This window comes from Gigantopelta aegis, chromosome 6 (assembly GCF_016097555.1).
Source record: "Gigantopelta aegis isolate Gae_Host chromosome 6, Gae_host_genome, whole genome shotgun sequence".
NCBI classification, from domain to species: Eukaryota; Metazoa; Mollusca; class Gastropoda; order Neomphalida; family Peltospiridae; genus Gigantopelta; species Gigantopelta aegis.
Window position 1 is genome coordinate 12,671,011 of NC_054704.1, and position 15,067 is coordinate 12,686,077.

At 36.7% G+C, this 15,067-nt stretch overlaps 1 protein-coding gene across 2 annotated transcripts in view; it reads left to right on the forward strand.

Annotated features, from left to right (window-relative positions):
• Positions 1–1,192: 1,192 nt before the first annotated feature.
• LOC121376161 (tryptophan 2,3-dioxygenase-like) overlaps positions 1,193–15,067 on the forward strand; it is a 23,544-nt gene continuing 9,669 nt past the window's right edge. The window contains exons 1-8 of one of the 2 annotated variants that reach the window (XM_041503969.1): positions 1,193–1,380; positions 4,602–4,666; positions 6,161–6,254; positions 9,548–9,615; positions 12,182–12,247; positions 12,625–12,686; positions 13,237–13,312; positions 14,845–14,958. In XM_041503969.1, coding sequence (XP_041359903.1) covers positions 4,616–4,666; positions 6,161–6,254; positions 9,548–9,615; positions 12,182–12,247; positions 12,625–12,686; positions 13,237–13,312; positions 14,845–14,958 — 531 coding nt within the window. In that variant the 5' untranslated portion in view covers positions 1,193–1,380; positions 4,602–4,615. Of the gene's footprint in view, positions 1,381–4,201; positions 4,235–4,601; positions 4,667–6,160; positions 6,255–9,547; positions 9,616–12,181; positions 12,248–12,624; positions 12,687–13,236; positions 13,313–14,844; positions 14,959–15,067 lie in introns of those variants that run through there. The other variant, XM_041503970.1, reaches the window with a different exon arrangement.

The following is a 15,067-nucleotide window of genomic DNA, read 5'->3' on the forward strand; positions in this document are numbered from 1 at the left end:
CAAAATTCTTTAACATAATAACAATCATAAAATAGATGTCCAATGGTCTCTGGCATAACAAAATTAAAATTGCATTTATTTGAATTAATATAATGGATTGTACAAAGAAAATGGTTAGTAGTGAGAAATCTCCTTCAGAAACTTCGTTTTAGCTCCTTTGTCATCGCTAGTTGAAACCTGTTCAGTGAAGATTAGTTTAGGTGTTATTGTTGGTTCCTAGGGTCGAGACCGGTAAATTCTTCACACAGAAGAATACAATAACCTCCAAATGAGAACCTGTAATTGCTCACGTCTCAACAATAGCCTTTAAGACTAACCAGCACTCATCTTACCTTGCTTACGACTGTTTAACTCGCTATTGTGTAGTGGCGGCGTGGCCAGAAGGGATTTACAGGTGGGGATTTATAGTGGTGGTCTGAGCGGCAATAAAAATGGGGTGGGGCGTCTGCAGCAGAGGCAGATTCAGAACCAGCAGTTCAACCTCGGGATCAGAAAGAGTTTGGTCTTATTTAGAAATAAATAAAAATAAAGGAATAAAATAAATTTAAACAATTACTAAGACGTTTGTTACTATGGAAGTTTGAAAAACGGGTACTATTTACAATAGAATAACTTCTCATGACAAGTGGACTATAATATTTATACAGTCAACCAAATGTATATACGAGGGCTTTATGTCTGGTGGGTTTTGGATGTGAAATCCACACATTTGTGCACATAAGGACACTGCTAGAGTACCCTTTATTATACATGGCATCTGGTATACAAATTCAGCTGTCATACATTTTGACTATATAAACGAGTTGTTGCTATACACGATGTCATTTTTAACAGATGGTTGTTATACATGATATTTATTATACACAGACATATTTTGTTGCCGATATAAACCAGTGGTATACATGACTGACCGTTTGACAGATAGTTGTTATACATAACATTTGTTATACATACGTAGCTGTAATACATTTTGCCAATATAAACAAGTGGTTGCTGTAACCAATGTCCTTTATAGACAGATGGTATCTGTTATGCACGACAACTGTTATACATTTTACTTATATAACCAAGTGGTTGCTGTACACGATGTCATCTACTGAAAAGTGTTGTATACAAGGAGTCCTTTATACAAAGTTCGACAGCAGGCTGGTGCTTCTCATATATGGACGACACTGTTTTGCAATTAAACGCCCAGACTGTCCAGAATGACACGTGACTGCGTAGTATGGAAGGCTAAAGGCATAAAGCAATGCCAGGCCTGGAGCGGTCCATTGACAAGCATTCCAGTCTCATCCGCCGTCTGCCCGCGTTCAGTGACTGGCTCCACGCATTACACAACTGTTTTACTGTGGGAGTACTAGTGGGTCAACACCAGTCGAGGTGAGAGTTTTACCGCAATACCCTAGTTTGAAATAATGGCCGTTTGCACATTTATTAACAGAAGAACTATTATTAGTTATTAAGTACACACAAACACACACACACACACACACACACACACACACACACATATTTTGTAAGTTTGTTGCTATTTAATAACAACCGTATACATATATTATATAATTCTTGTTTTGTGGCTTTATTTATTTATTTATCTATCTGTCTATCTATCTATCTATCTATCTATCTATCTATCTATCTATCTATCTATCTATCTATCTATCTGTCTGTCTATCTATTTTTTTAATGTGTTGCAATTATGCCATCAATTGCTTTTGGTTGAAGTAGTGGGGTTGTCCTCTTTCTAGTTTATATATCATGATTTTTCCTCTTTTTAAAACACCATGTTGAAACGTTAAATTTATTTATTTTTTAAATAATTGTACGGATAAATAATTTTGGAATGACATTTGAGCGAATTATTTCAAATTTGTTTTGGTCGTCGGAAGAAATGTCAATTTCGTGCGTTTGAAATGATTTAAACAAAAAACAGTATTGAGATGCTACAAAACGGTAAGGACGTCCATTGGTTATAGAGATAATCATATTCCAAGCAAAAATGTATAACTGAATTAAAATTTTAATAAGGTAAAATGTTTTATTTGCCGAAATCCTTCTAAAAGGGCTACCAACTCCGGATAGTCTCTTTAAAATACGTGGTTATTTAGCAGATGTGGTCCTTCAGGTTTGACTGTACACTGAGAAGGGAGTACAGTTTAGAAACATGGGTCAACAAAATATCAACGTAGAAGTGCCATCTGATAACCGTGTTATATCGTCTTGTATTTCCCATATGTGTGAAACCTAATACCCTTCGTTTTACTTTACAACGATCTGACATCTGAGATGTCATTACAGAAAATATTAACAATTGTAACCTGTCAAACCCCTTCCCGATCATAACTCACTTGTCAAAACAACTCTTAAATTAAATATTATATGTAAATTGATATGGGTGTTATAATAGGGGTTGACAAGAAGGGTTTTGACAAGGGAGTTTTGATGGGGGATGTGTGTTTCTCCTTGGAATTCTTTAACAATAATAACAATAACAGAAGGACGGAAATATTTATTTAACGACGCACTCAACACATTTTATTTACGGTTATATGGCGTCGAACATATGGTTAAGGACCACACATATATGGAGAGAGGAAACCCGCAGTCGCCACTTCATGGGCTATTCTTTTTCGATTAACAGCAAGCGGTCTTGTATATGCACCATCCCATATACAGGATAACACATACTACGGCCTTTGATATACCAGTCGTGGTACACTGGCTGGATCAAGAAATAACCCAATGTACCCACCGACATGGATCGATCCCAGAGCGATCGCACATCAAGCGGACGTCTTTAAAATGTATGCAGTTTTTGATTTTGTGATAAGCAATATAAAAGAAGTCTTGCTGCTACTCAAAAGGATTGAATCCAACATAAGAATTTTATTTTTAATTACTACGCTTGGAGATATTTAATAATCAAAATCAAAATCTACAAATGAACGTATGAAATAACATTATATGAAAACCAGCAATGCAATAAACCTACTGTCTTGTGTCGTCTGCAAATGAACTGCTAGTTAATTCAGTGGCGGATCAAAAAAATCCATTTGGGGGGTGGGGAGTGGGGGGCAATACCATGAGGCGGAATGCCAATGGAACTTTGGGGGAGGTTTGGAGGGGATCGTAAAATTATAACTGTCGCAAAATTTAGGGGGGCGGGCCCTTGGCCCCCTAGATCCGCCTCTGTAATTTATCGTTTGTCTAGGGGCGGGATTTCGCTCATTTGGTTGAGCCCCACAATTGGTCAAAGGCCATGGTGTTTACTTTCCTGTCTGTGAAAAGTGCTTATTAAAGACCCCTCTACTAATGGAAAGGTAGCGCGTTTCCTCTGGTGACTATTATTACCATATGATTCAGAATTACCAAACGTTTGACATCCACTAGCCGATGATTAATTAATCAATGTGCTATAATGGTGTCGTTAAACGAAACCAACTGTAACTTTATATCGTTTGTCTAGAACAAGAATGTATGTAGTGATGGTGTTCTGTGATTTATTACAAGTCTTCTGGGTCAGTGGCCATAATACTGTACAAACCTCGTCTTGTCTCTTTTAGTCTTATTGTCATCAGAGCAACTAAAGAAGAAAACCATTAATTTAAGTCACTATGTCTCCAGGCCTTCACTGATAACACTTAGTGAATACTGTGCTGTTATTAAATACACTTTACGTAGCCTATGTGTTTCTGTATATATGTATGTATGTATGTATGTATATATATATAAACAAAAACAACAAAACAACAAGCAAAGCCACTCCTTTTTTCATTTAAAATCTTATTTCTTGGTCTTATAAACCAATAAAACATCATCAGTTTACTCTATAACTTGCTCGGACCCGTATTCTGAATATTCTCGAAAATATCGCCAGAAAAATATTTAGTTATTCGAGCAGGAGGCTGTAAATCTAGGGCAGAATAAAATAAACCTGCCGTGTTAGAGGCAGACATCGTGCGACACGCCGCTACGTGGTTTACATAACATTTCCCCTCTTGAACCGGCGGTGCACCATTGACAAGATGACGCAAACTAAACAATAAAATAAACGCATCAGTTTGAACTATAACATTTTACTGTTACAAACCCATTGCCGGAGGCTGTAGTAAGTATTGCGTAATGTCATCTTTCAATTTATTTGCTTTGTTACCAAGCTTCAGTCGCAATGTTCTGGACGGTCTTCCTAAAACTGTGGAACCATTAAAGGAGCTTATTTTGCGGTTACTGTGAGGTAAACGGACGCATAATCTCACTGGGAAAACATAACCAACTCAGATGCATAATCCAACTGGAAAAAAACCCACTTGGATATAATTCCATTGGAAAAATCCCACCTGGACAAAAAAACACTAGAAAAAATAATTCACTCGGACAAAACCCTTTTAAAAAAACCCACAACAACTGGATATAACCCCACTGGAAAAACATCCACCTGGACATAATCCCACTGGAAAAATCCCACATGGACATAACCTCATTTAGTTTATTTATTTGTTTGTTTCATTTAGTTTATTTATTTGTTTGTTTGTTTGTTGTTGTTGTTGTTGTTGTTGTTGTTGTTGTTATTATTGTAGTTGATTTATTTGTTTCTTTTACAGCTACAACATTAATAATGGCTGACCGCAAAGAGAATGCTCGGGTGAATTATACCACTTACCTGAAGGTCAGTTTTTGCTCTTCAGAAGTCAGACGTAATTTGGGGTTTTCATTCATTCATTTCAACTTATTTTCGTGCTTATATCCAATTAAGGTTCAAGCACGCTGTCCTGGGCACACGCCTCAGCTATCTGGGCTGTCAGTCCAGGACAGTGGGTTAGTTGGTTAGTGGTTATTGAGAGAGAAGAGGGTGTAGTGGCCTTACACCTATCCATTGAGCTCTTAAAAACTTGCTCAGGGTTGGAGCCGGTACCCTGTATCCACCACTGCACCACCGAGGCCGGTCTTGGGGTCTTCATGGTCGGATATGGTGGCAGCGAGTAGATTAGATATGGTGTTAATGGGAAGTCTTCGAAGTGGATGGGTTTGTCGATTTGATTAGGTATGGTGTGGATTTGGAGTCTTAGAAGTAGATGGGTTTGTCAAATGGATTAGGTATGGTGTTGATGGGGAAGTTTAGGAGTCGATGGATTTGTCGAGTAGATTAGGTATGGTGTGGATGGGGAGTTTTAAAAGTCGATGGATTTTTCGAGTAGATTAGGTATGGTGTGGATTTGGAGTCTTAGAAGTAGATGGGTTTGTCAAATGGATTAGGTATGGTGTTGATGGGGAAGTTTAGGAGTCGATGGATTTGTCGAGTAGATTAGGTATGGTGTGGATGGGGAGTTTTAAAAGTCGATGGATTTGTCGAGTAGATTAGGTATGGTGTGGATTTGGAGTCTTAGAAGTAGATGGGTTTGTCAAATGGATTAGGTATGGTGTTGATGGGGAAGTTTAGGAGTCGATGGATTTGTCGAGTAGATTAGGTATGGTGTGGATGGGGAGTTTTAAAAGTCGATGGATTTGTCGAGTAGATTAGGTATGGTGTGGATTTGGAGTCTTAGAAGTAGATGGGTTTGTCAAATGGATTAGGTATGGTGTTGATGGGGAAGTTTAGGAGTCGATGGATTTGTCGAGTAGATTAGATATGGTGTGGATGGGGAGTTTTAAAAGTCGATGGATTTGTCGAGTAGATTAGGTATGGTATGGATTTGGAGTCTTAGAAGTAGATGGGTTTGTCAAATGGATTAGGTATGGTGTTGATGGGGAAGTTTAGGAGTCGATGGATTTGTCGAGTAGATTAGGTATGGTGTGGATGGGGAGTTTTAGAAGTAGATGGATTTGTCGAGTAGATTAGATATGGTGTGGATGGGGAGTTTTAGAAGTAGATGGATTTGTCGAATAGATTAGGTATGGTGTTAATGGCGAGTTTTAAAAGAGGATGGGGACTTATAAGAGTGGAGGAGTTTGTCATGTAGATTAGGTATGGTTGTATATGGGGAGTTTTAAAAGAGGATGAAGAGTTTTAAGAGTCGACGGGTTTGTCAAGTAGATTATGTATGGTGTTGATGGGGAGTTTTAAGAGTCGATGGGTTTGTCTGGTTTAGATGCGGTAGATTAACTCATTTACATGCATTGATTATTTACGATATACTCCAATTTTCTCTGGCATGTCTTGTAGTTGGACCAGCTTCTGGCCTGCCAGGAACCTCTGAGTGCCATCAAGGGAAACCACCCAGTACACGACGAACACCTGTTTATTATAACACACCAGGGTAAGTCAAAATTACTGCGGCGGCGATGATAAATATACACCTGGAAAGTAATAAAGCACCATCTAGTTTTGACCGTGTGACTTGAATGTAATTATGACCATTTCGTGGATACATAACACTGAAATTGATATTCTGTGTATACAGAAGATATGTTAAACTATTGACACCAAGTGACACTGTGGTTACACCAATATTTAATTTATTCTAGGAAAAAAGACAAACACCGTATTATGCCTGGAAAGGTATGGTAATTAACTATGTTGATGGAATCACACTGATGTGTTCTTCGTAAGTAATATATCCATGTTAACTCAGTAAACAGCCAGTAGATACAGAGAATGTAAAAACTCTTAATGCCTATAGTATAAAAAAATATTTCGTAAATAATTTCAGTTTGGATTGACGTAAGAAGAAATGTAAAGGTGTTTTGGAAATAACAAAAACATCATGGTTTGTGTGTACAATTGACAAATCAATTGGCTCATAAATAAATAAATTGTAGTAAATTTCATAGTATGAAAAGGCGTTCCCTGTGGGACGGACTATAGTTCAAAGCCCGTCGGTACGGACAATTACTCCAAGGGGCCTTTTTGGCCGTATTACAGTTCAGGTGCTGCTTAATTAATGTCTAGGTGTATAGCTTCTAAACAAACAATGGTAATATATTTAATGAATGTTCTAACGACTATGATTTTTTTTGATTTTTTAAATTAGAAATACAATGCTAGAACATGTTAAATAATACAAATATCTAGGAACCACTTTGAGGGTTGAAGGTCATACCCACCCCCAATCACACCTCTTTCCCCACTCTCAACCTGTTGTATTTGCCCGTCACTCTATAAAACGACACATAAACAGTGTGGGTGGCTCCCCAATTTTAAATCCTGGTTACGCCAATGCATTCCAGAACAACATGAGGAAAATGTTAACTTGTATGTGATCTTTTGATGTGCTATGATATAATATAGGATATGATATTATGATATGATATGATATGATATGATATGATATGATATGATATATTATACTATGTGATATGATATATGATATGATACGATATGATACGATATTATATGATATTATATTATATTATATACGATACGTTATGATACAATATGGGGCGGGACGTAGCCAAGTGGCAAACGCTCGTTTGATGCGCGGTTGGTTTGGAATCGATCCCCTTTGATAGGCCCGTTGGGCTATTTCTCGTTCCAGTCATATGTTATCCTGTCTGTGCATATAAAAGATCCCTTGCTACTAATGGAAACATGTAGCGGGTTTCCTCTCTAAGACTATGTCAAAATTACCAAATGTTTGACATTCAATAGCCGATGACTAATAAACCAATGTGCTCCAGTGGTGCCGTTAAACAAAATAAACTTTAAACGAACTTTGAATGATGCATCCATCAATCCATCCATCCATCCATCCCTATATATATACATACATATATATATATATATATATATATATATATTTGTGTGTGTGTGTGTGTGTGTGTGTGTGTGTGTGTATATATATATATATATATATATATATATATATATATATATATATATATATATATACTAGTATACTGAACAAAAAAAGAAACTTCCGCTAACTTTGCTTGAACATAACTTGATGAAAACAAACCGGGGGAATAATTGTTATACATGCGTTTGAAGAGTGTTCCATGATGCATCGTTTGGTGCAAAAATCATGACCATAGGTTAACAGAAACTGGGAGAAATTTTGACCAAATGTGGTAGGGGTTAAAAAAAAACCACCCACTTAATAACGGGTATGACCACCTCTTGAATTGACCACTGCAGTGCATCGCAGGCGCATAGAATTGACTAAAGTGTTGATTTCTGCCTGTGGAATATTGTTCCATTCCTGAATGAGCGCTTGACGAAGTTCGTTGACGTTAGCGGGTGGGTTGTGACGACGCCTCAATCGTCTGTCCAGACTATCCCAGACATGCTCGATGGGGTTGAGATCAGGACTTTTAGCGGGCCAGTCATCAATGAAATCAATGTTATTTGTCCTAAGAAAATTTACAGTGTCTCTAGCTGTATGAGAGGTGGCATTATCATGCTGAAAAATCGAGATGTTGGCGTTGTTATGGAACAGAGGAATGACGTGATGAGCGAGAATGTCATCGCGGTAACGTTGAGCATTTAAATTGCCATCAATGACGACTAGTGGTGAACGATAACCATGGGCAATGGCTGCCCAGACCATGACACAACCCCCACCCCCGAAACGATCTCGTTCAAGAACACAACAATCAGCATAGCGTTCATTTATCCTACAGTAGACGCGCACCCTGCCATCACCACGTTGTAAAGAAAATCTGGATTCATCCGAAAAAAGAACGGTATTCCAGCGACGCCGTATGCAACGAGTGTGTACACGTGCCCAATTAAGACGATTTAGACGATGACGTTGCGTTAAAACGCGTTAAAACGCATCCGACGTAAGGACGTCGTGCATGTAAACCGTTCTTCCGCCCAGGTGTGTTAGCAGCAGTAGCAGTGGCAGTTTGGAATCGATTGCGCAAATGCGTGTTCATGATATAGCGGTCTTGACCACGCTTTGTAACACGCGGACGTCCACGACGTGGCAAGTCGTTGGTGCTTCCTATCGTTCGAAATCTTACGCGAAGATTTCGTATCTCTCGACTAGAACTCCCAACATGCCTTGCAACGTCTTCTGTCGACATGCCAGCATCAAGCATGCCAATCGCCCGTTCGCGTAAATTATTGGGTATTCTTGGCATACTAAAAATGCTACAATGTAAAAAACGTTAATTTTTTTTTAAATTTTGAAGCGTTTTCGTTCACTTGATACAATGTCAGTAAGACAAGTGAAACAAATTGACCGAATACTACACGGGACATGTCGAACCATGCATGCACGTGCAAACTGAATTTCACGTTGTCGACGATTAACAGTGCAAAAATAATCAATAAAATTCATGAATCCTGATAATACAGCTCAAGGCTAATACTACCTATATAATTTCATTACACAATGAATTCTTTAACACAACAAATACTATATGTACAAATCGGAAGTTTCTTTTTTTCCCCAGTATATATATATATATATATATATATATATATATATATATATATATATATATATATATAGGGATGATGGATGGATGGATGGATGCATCGTTCAAAGTTCATGTATTACACACGAATACGCTTAGAACAATGAGATATAATGACGTATCGTATCGCCATGTGAAATAACATGATAGTATTATATGTTAAACGCATTTTGAAAATATTTTTCAGCCTATGAACTATGGTTCAAACAAATTTTGTACGAAATCGATTCAGTGAGATCAATATTCAGTGAAAAGGTAAGAATTTGAAAAAAACACCTTATCCATTGCAACAAACTAGTCATCCCCGTCACACAGACTCGAACGTTCAAGAGGTTATACATTGAAACAAACTAGTCACCCCCGTCACACAGACTCGAACGTTCAAGAGGTTATACATTGAAACAAACTAGTCACCCTGTCACACAGACTCGAGCGTTCAAGAGGTTATACATTGAAACAAACTAATCACCCTGTCACACAGACTCGAACCTTCAAGACGTTATAAATGGAAACAACTAGTCACCCCCATCACAGAAGGGCACTGCTCTCCCTACACTAAACCATTTCTGAAAGTTATGCTCATTTGACAAGTTAAATAATACTAATATATAACAAGACTTGCAGTTGCTGGCCTATGGGTAGATCCTAAAAAGTGGGTTAGTGGCTTTTCAGAAAATTAGTCAAACACTACCTTGTACACTTTGTCAAAGCGTTCATATCTGCGACTGACACTTGCATATAACTATTTTTTGGCAACTGCGTATTCATTTGTAAAATGGTATGTATATGTGGACACCGGTGACAAAATGTGGTTCAATGGTAGAGCGCTCGCCTGAGGTGCGATGGGCAGAAGGATCGATCACACTTAGTGGACACCGGTGACAAAATGCGGTTCAATGGTAGAGCGCTCGCCTGAGGTGCGATGGGCAGAAGGATCGATCACACTTAGTGGACACCGGTGACAAAATGTGGTTCTATGGTAGAGCGCTCGTCTGGGGTGCGATGGGCAGAAGGATCGATCACACTTAATGGACACGGATCTCCACCGATCCATCCAGTGTTCCGTGACTGTATGTGTTGTCTTGTCTATTTTTGGAAATGCATACAACAAATCCCTTGCTGGTTTTCTGTAGGAGTAGGCTTTGTGGCATTCCTCGTTTTCTCTCTCATTCGCTAGACCAAGTGATGAAATAGTCATGTGGTCGACATACATACACGATAACACTGTTTTTCAAAAGTACAGTTGTAGCTATGTCTGTGTTTCATTCGATTGTCGACATCGTTACAGCCCTGTAGACTATGAGACCAACGCTCACTAAACAGACAAAAATAAGCAACTTTGTTTCAAAACGTGACTAACTGAACACTCATTTGATTCAACATGCTGTATTTATTTGCATATTTGCTTCTATTGGTGGTAATAAATTAAATATTAAAAAAACACCCCACTAATTTTTGTGTTTGTGGTGTTTAAATTTGAAAAATGCAAAATGGCCAACTTCCTGAATGAAAACGGCTAACTCCTGTAAATGTTTACAACGAACTACTGCTATAACGAACCGATGTTCCTGGTCCCTTACAGTTCGTTATAAGAGTACTTTACTGTAGTTGTATGTGGTTTAAACGTGTCGATGTGTCATTAATCAAATATTCCTGTTTAGTTTTTATTTAATCGGACATCAGGACTTGTCCTTTAGTTGATAGTTTATTGAAAAGGGGAAGAAACAAATATAGCTTTCACAACGCTCCTCCCCCTCCCTTAATAACAATTTTATGATCCAGGTGTCCACATTGTAGCATCTATGTACTGAAGTAAACAATGGTCGAAAATAGTTGTTTGTGTTGTATGAAGAATACCGTTATGTTGACCCAATGACTTGAGCTGACGCAATGCCAAGTATACATTTTTATCACAAAGATTTACGGTCGGCCATTAGAGTATCCAGGAATGTTTATATGTGGTTCAGACGGTGTGACTTTTTATTACAATACGATTTTTTTTTTTAACGACGACGACAACAGTATGCATTGAGGGGTTTAAATGTCCATTGAGAAATTTAAATATTCTTTGAGAAGTTTAAACATATATTAAGAGGTTTATATATACTTTGTGAAATTTAAATATTCATTGAGGAGTTTAAATATTCTTTGAAAAGTTTACATATCTGTTAAGACGTTTAAATGTCAAGAAGTTTAAATATATGTTGCAAACTAACTGTTTTGAGAAGTTAAATATATGTTGAGAATTTTCAATACTCGTTAAGAATATTAAATGTATATTGAGATATTTAAATATCTGTTGTGACGTTTACTTTTGAAAACTAAACTTCTATATTTTGAGAAGTTTAAATATTCTTGAGAAGTTTAAACCTTCAGTTGGAGCAAAGATCTATACATATGCATAAACCTATTATAATATTCTTACTAAATATAAATTGATTTAGCTAGGCTACGTTTTACTGATGGGCGACTTCACCGCTAGGACTATTAGACTAAATAGAAAACGACAACAAATATTACTATTACCATTACCTTGAAAATAGTTATGTCTATCTGCATGTCTATCTATATATATATCTATCTAACTATCAATCTTTCTATCTCTCTATCTATCTATCTATCTATCTATCTATCTATCTATCTATCTAATCTACCGATGCAAACATGCACACAGACATGCGTGTATGCGTGTGTGCGTCTGCGTGTGTGTGTGTGTGTGTGTGTGTGTGTGTGTGTGTGTACTTTTCATTTTATATGTTTGACTTTTTATTATTGAGATTGCATATGTTTGTAAAATCTAACACATTATGTATGTTTGAAGGTCCTGGATGAAAGCAAGACGTTGCAAATCCTAAACAGACTTCAGCGAGTGGTGTTGGTCATGAAGGTGTGTAAACTAATCAATTAAAGAAACCAGGTAGAAACACAAGGAGTTGGTCAAATTGTTACGTATTTAAATAAACCACAAATTAATTTTATATAAAAAAAGTACTATAATTTTTTAATCAACGCAATAAATATTAAAATCTGTATATAGTTAAATTTGACTAAATTGTAAAATCATAAACTTGAATAACAATTTTCTACATTTTATTTTGATATGATGACGAATTGATGAAAATATATTGTGGTAGGAGGGGGTGGGGAGGGGAGCTCTCTTTTTAGTATTAATGTTACCAGTGATTTTTCTATAACTTATAGTGTTTATAGTTATAGGTCAACTAGACATGTTGTGAATTAAACAAATATAATGTTTACTTTCAGCTTCTTGTGGACCAGTTTCACATTTTGGAAACAATGACTCCCCTGGACTTCATAGAATTCAGGTGATTAGTATCTACATGGCTATATAATAGTTATTGCGCAGTATAAACATTATCAAGCGATTTTTGTAGCGTTGCTATTGCGATAAGCGTATATAGGACAGTTAAGTATCTATATTTCATTAAGATTATTGAATACAAACATTTCTGTTCAGTTCTGATCAAAATTCCCGACCGGGAAAACTCCCCCACAAGCCCACTCTTATGAGAGATATATTATATTATTTAATTTATTCTCGGCTGGAAAGATAAAACAATTGTCAGACATATTTCTTTTTTAAAATTTACTGCACTAATGCACGTTGTTGTGATAAACTTATTTTGTAAAAATCTTTATCCTAAATTATTTCCAAATTAAATACAGTGTGTATTTTTAATTTCTAAGTTTTAAATCAATTAATTATTCGTTTGATATGGTACATAGTTGGTTGGAGGAGGGGTTGGAGGATAACAGTTGAATATACATGTATGTTAATATAAAATGGAATATTGCAACTGTGGTAGTGCTACTTTGACAAATGCTGTAATTGTTTTGTACATTTTTTTAAATTAGAGATTACCTCGTGTCTGCGTCGGGCTTTCAGAGTTTACAGTTCAGGCTGCTGGAAAACAAATTGGGCGTTCTCGAAGTTGGTTTATTTTCCTGTTAAATTACACTAAATACAAGTGGTCAATTCATTTCTTGTTACATATTATTTTGTATATTATAACACACATAAACACACGCCTCCGCACACATGCACGTACACATTATCAAGTACATATAATTTAAAATGTAAAATTAAAAAATAACTCTAATCTAACTGAAAATCGTCATCGTCATCAGACGGGCATTGGGAATGTGGACCAACCCCTTTAAAGTGTTGCTGGTTTTTGTTCTTTATTTGTTTTATGAAATGTACTAGTTTATTATGCAAACGAACCCCTTTCATATTAGAACTCCTGGTGCTGCCTATGTTAACAACGTCACTAAATAAATAAATAAATAAAACCACAAATGTATATCACATTGACATCCGATATTGCAACTGTAGGTTGCTGAGTTTTTTTTTGTGACAAACTATTTTAAAGGCACTCGGTCACGGATTTAGTGGGCCTTATTTCTCTAAATATGGATTATAAATGGAAATTACATTCATTTGGAAAACCAAACCTCGCTATTGTATCATCCAAAACATTTTAATTGAACCATGATCGAGGGAATTCCATGACACGCCTCATTTTTTTATTTTAGAACTCTTTTTTCGAAAGATTATAAAACGTACGACAAAACCGACTCGTGATGAAGAATAAATATATATATATATATATATATATATATATATATATATATATATATATATATGTGTGTGTGTGTGTGTGTGTGTGTGTGTGTACATACGTACATACATACATACATGTGTGTGTGTGTGTGTGTATGTACATACGTACATACGTACATACATGTGTGTGTGTGTGTGTATATATATATATATATATATATATACACACACACACACACACATGTATTATGTATGTACGTATGTACGTACACACACACACACACACACACACACACACACACACACACACACACACACACGGCAAATGAGGGCAGGTGTAACGTGGTCATTCGGTTTAATGTATAGCGTAAAAAACCCCAGTGTACTGTAGCATGTTTTGCCGTCCAAAGGTTGGTTTAACTATAATTTACCCCCAGTTAAATCTAGTTTTTTAATAACTTATTTTCATTGTTTTTGTTTTGATTTACTCTCCTTCGCAGAAGACGGTCAAGCAATCTCGTAAAACGAGCTTGGTAAATCGTTTTCACGTTGCGGTTATTCAGGGGATGCCCGTCACGTGACTAAAACAATAATACGTCACACCACTGCTCTCCAAATAGCCGTTATTTTTTCCTGAATTATGGACCGTATTCATAATTATTTGTTTTACAAAATATCAATAAGTGGGATATGGTGGTTATGTAGATGGTTCAATAAAGTCCTTTAAGGTACAAATCAAATGTATATATTTTCGGATACTTTGTTGGGTCATTAATTAGACCAACCACCTGTGACTAAGTGTCTTTAATTATTACGTCGACGAAATAATTTAATAATGTGTGGCATGTAGCCGTAAACTAAACTGAACATTGTTTGGCATCATAATTTTCGCATTTTAGGAGAACCGAATAAAGTACAACCAACAGCACTACAAACACGTGTTCAGCGACCCCCAGGCCATGAAGCTACTGCACGACTCTGTCACCGATATGTCCCTGTTACAGTACGTAGAGGTAAGACGTGTCCCTGTTACAGTACGTAGAGGTAAGACATGTCCCTATTACAGTACGTAGAGGTGAGACATGTCCCTATTACAGTACGTAGAGGTGAGACATGTCCCTG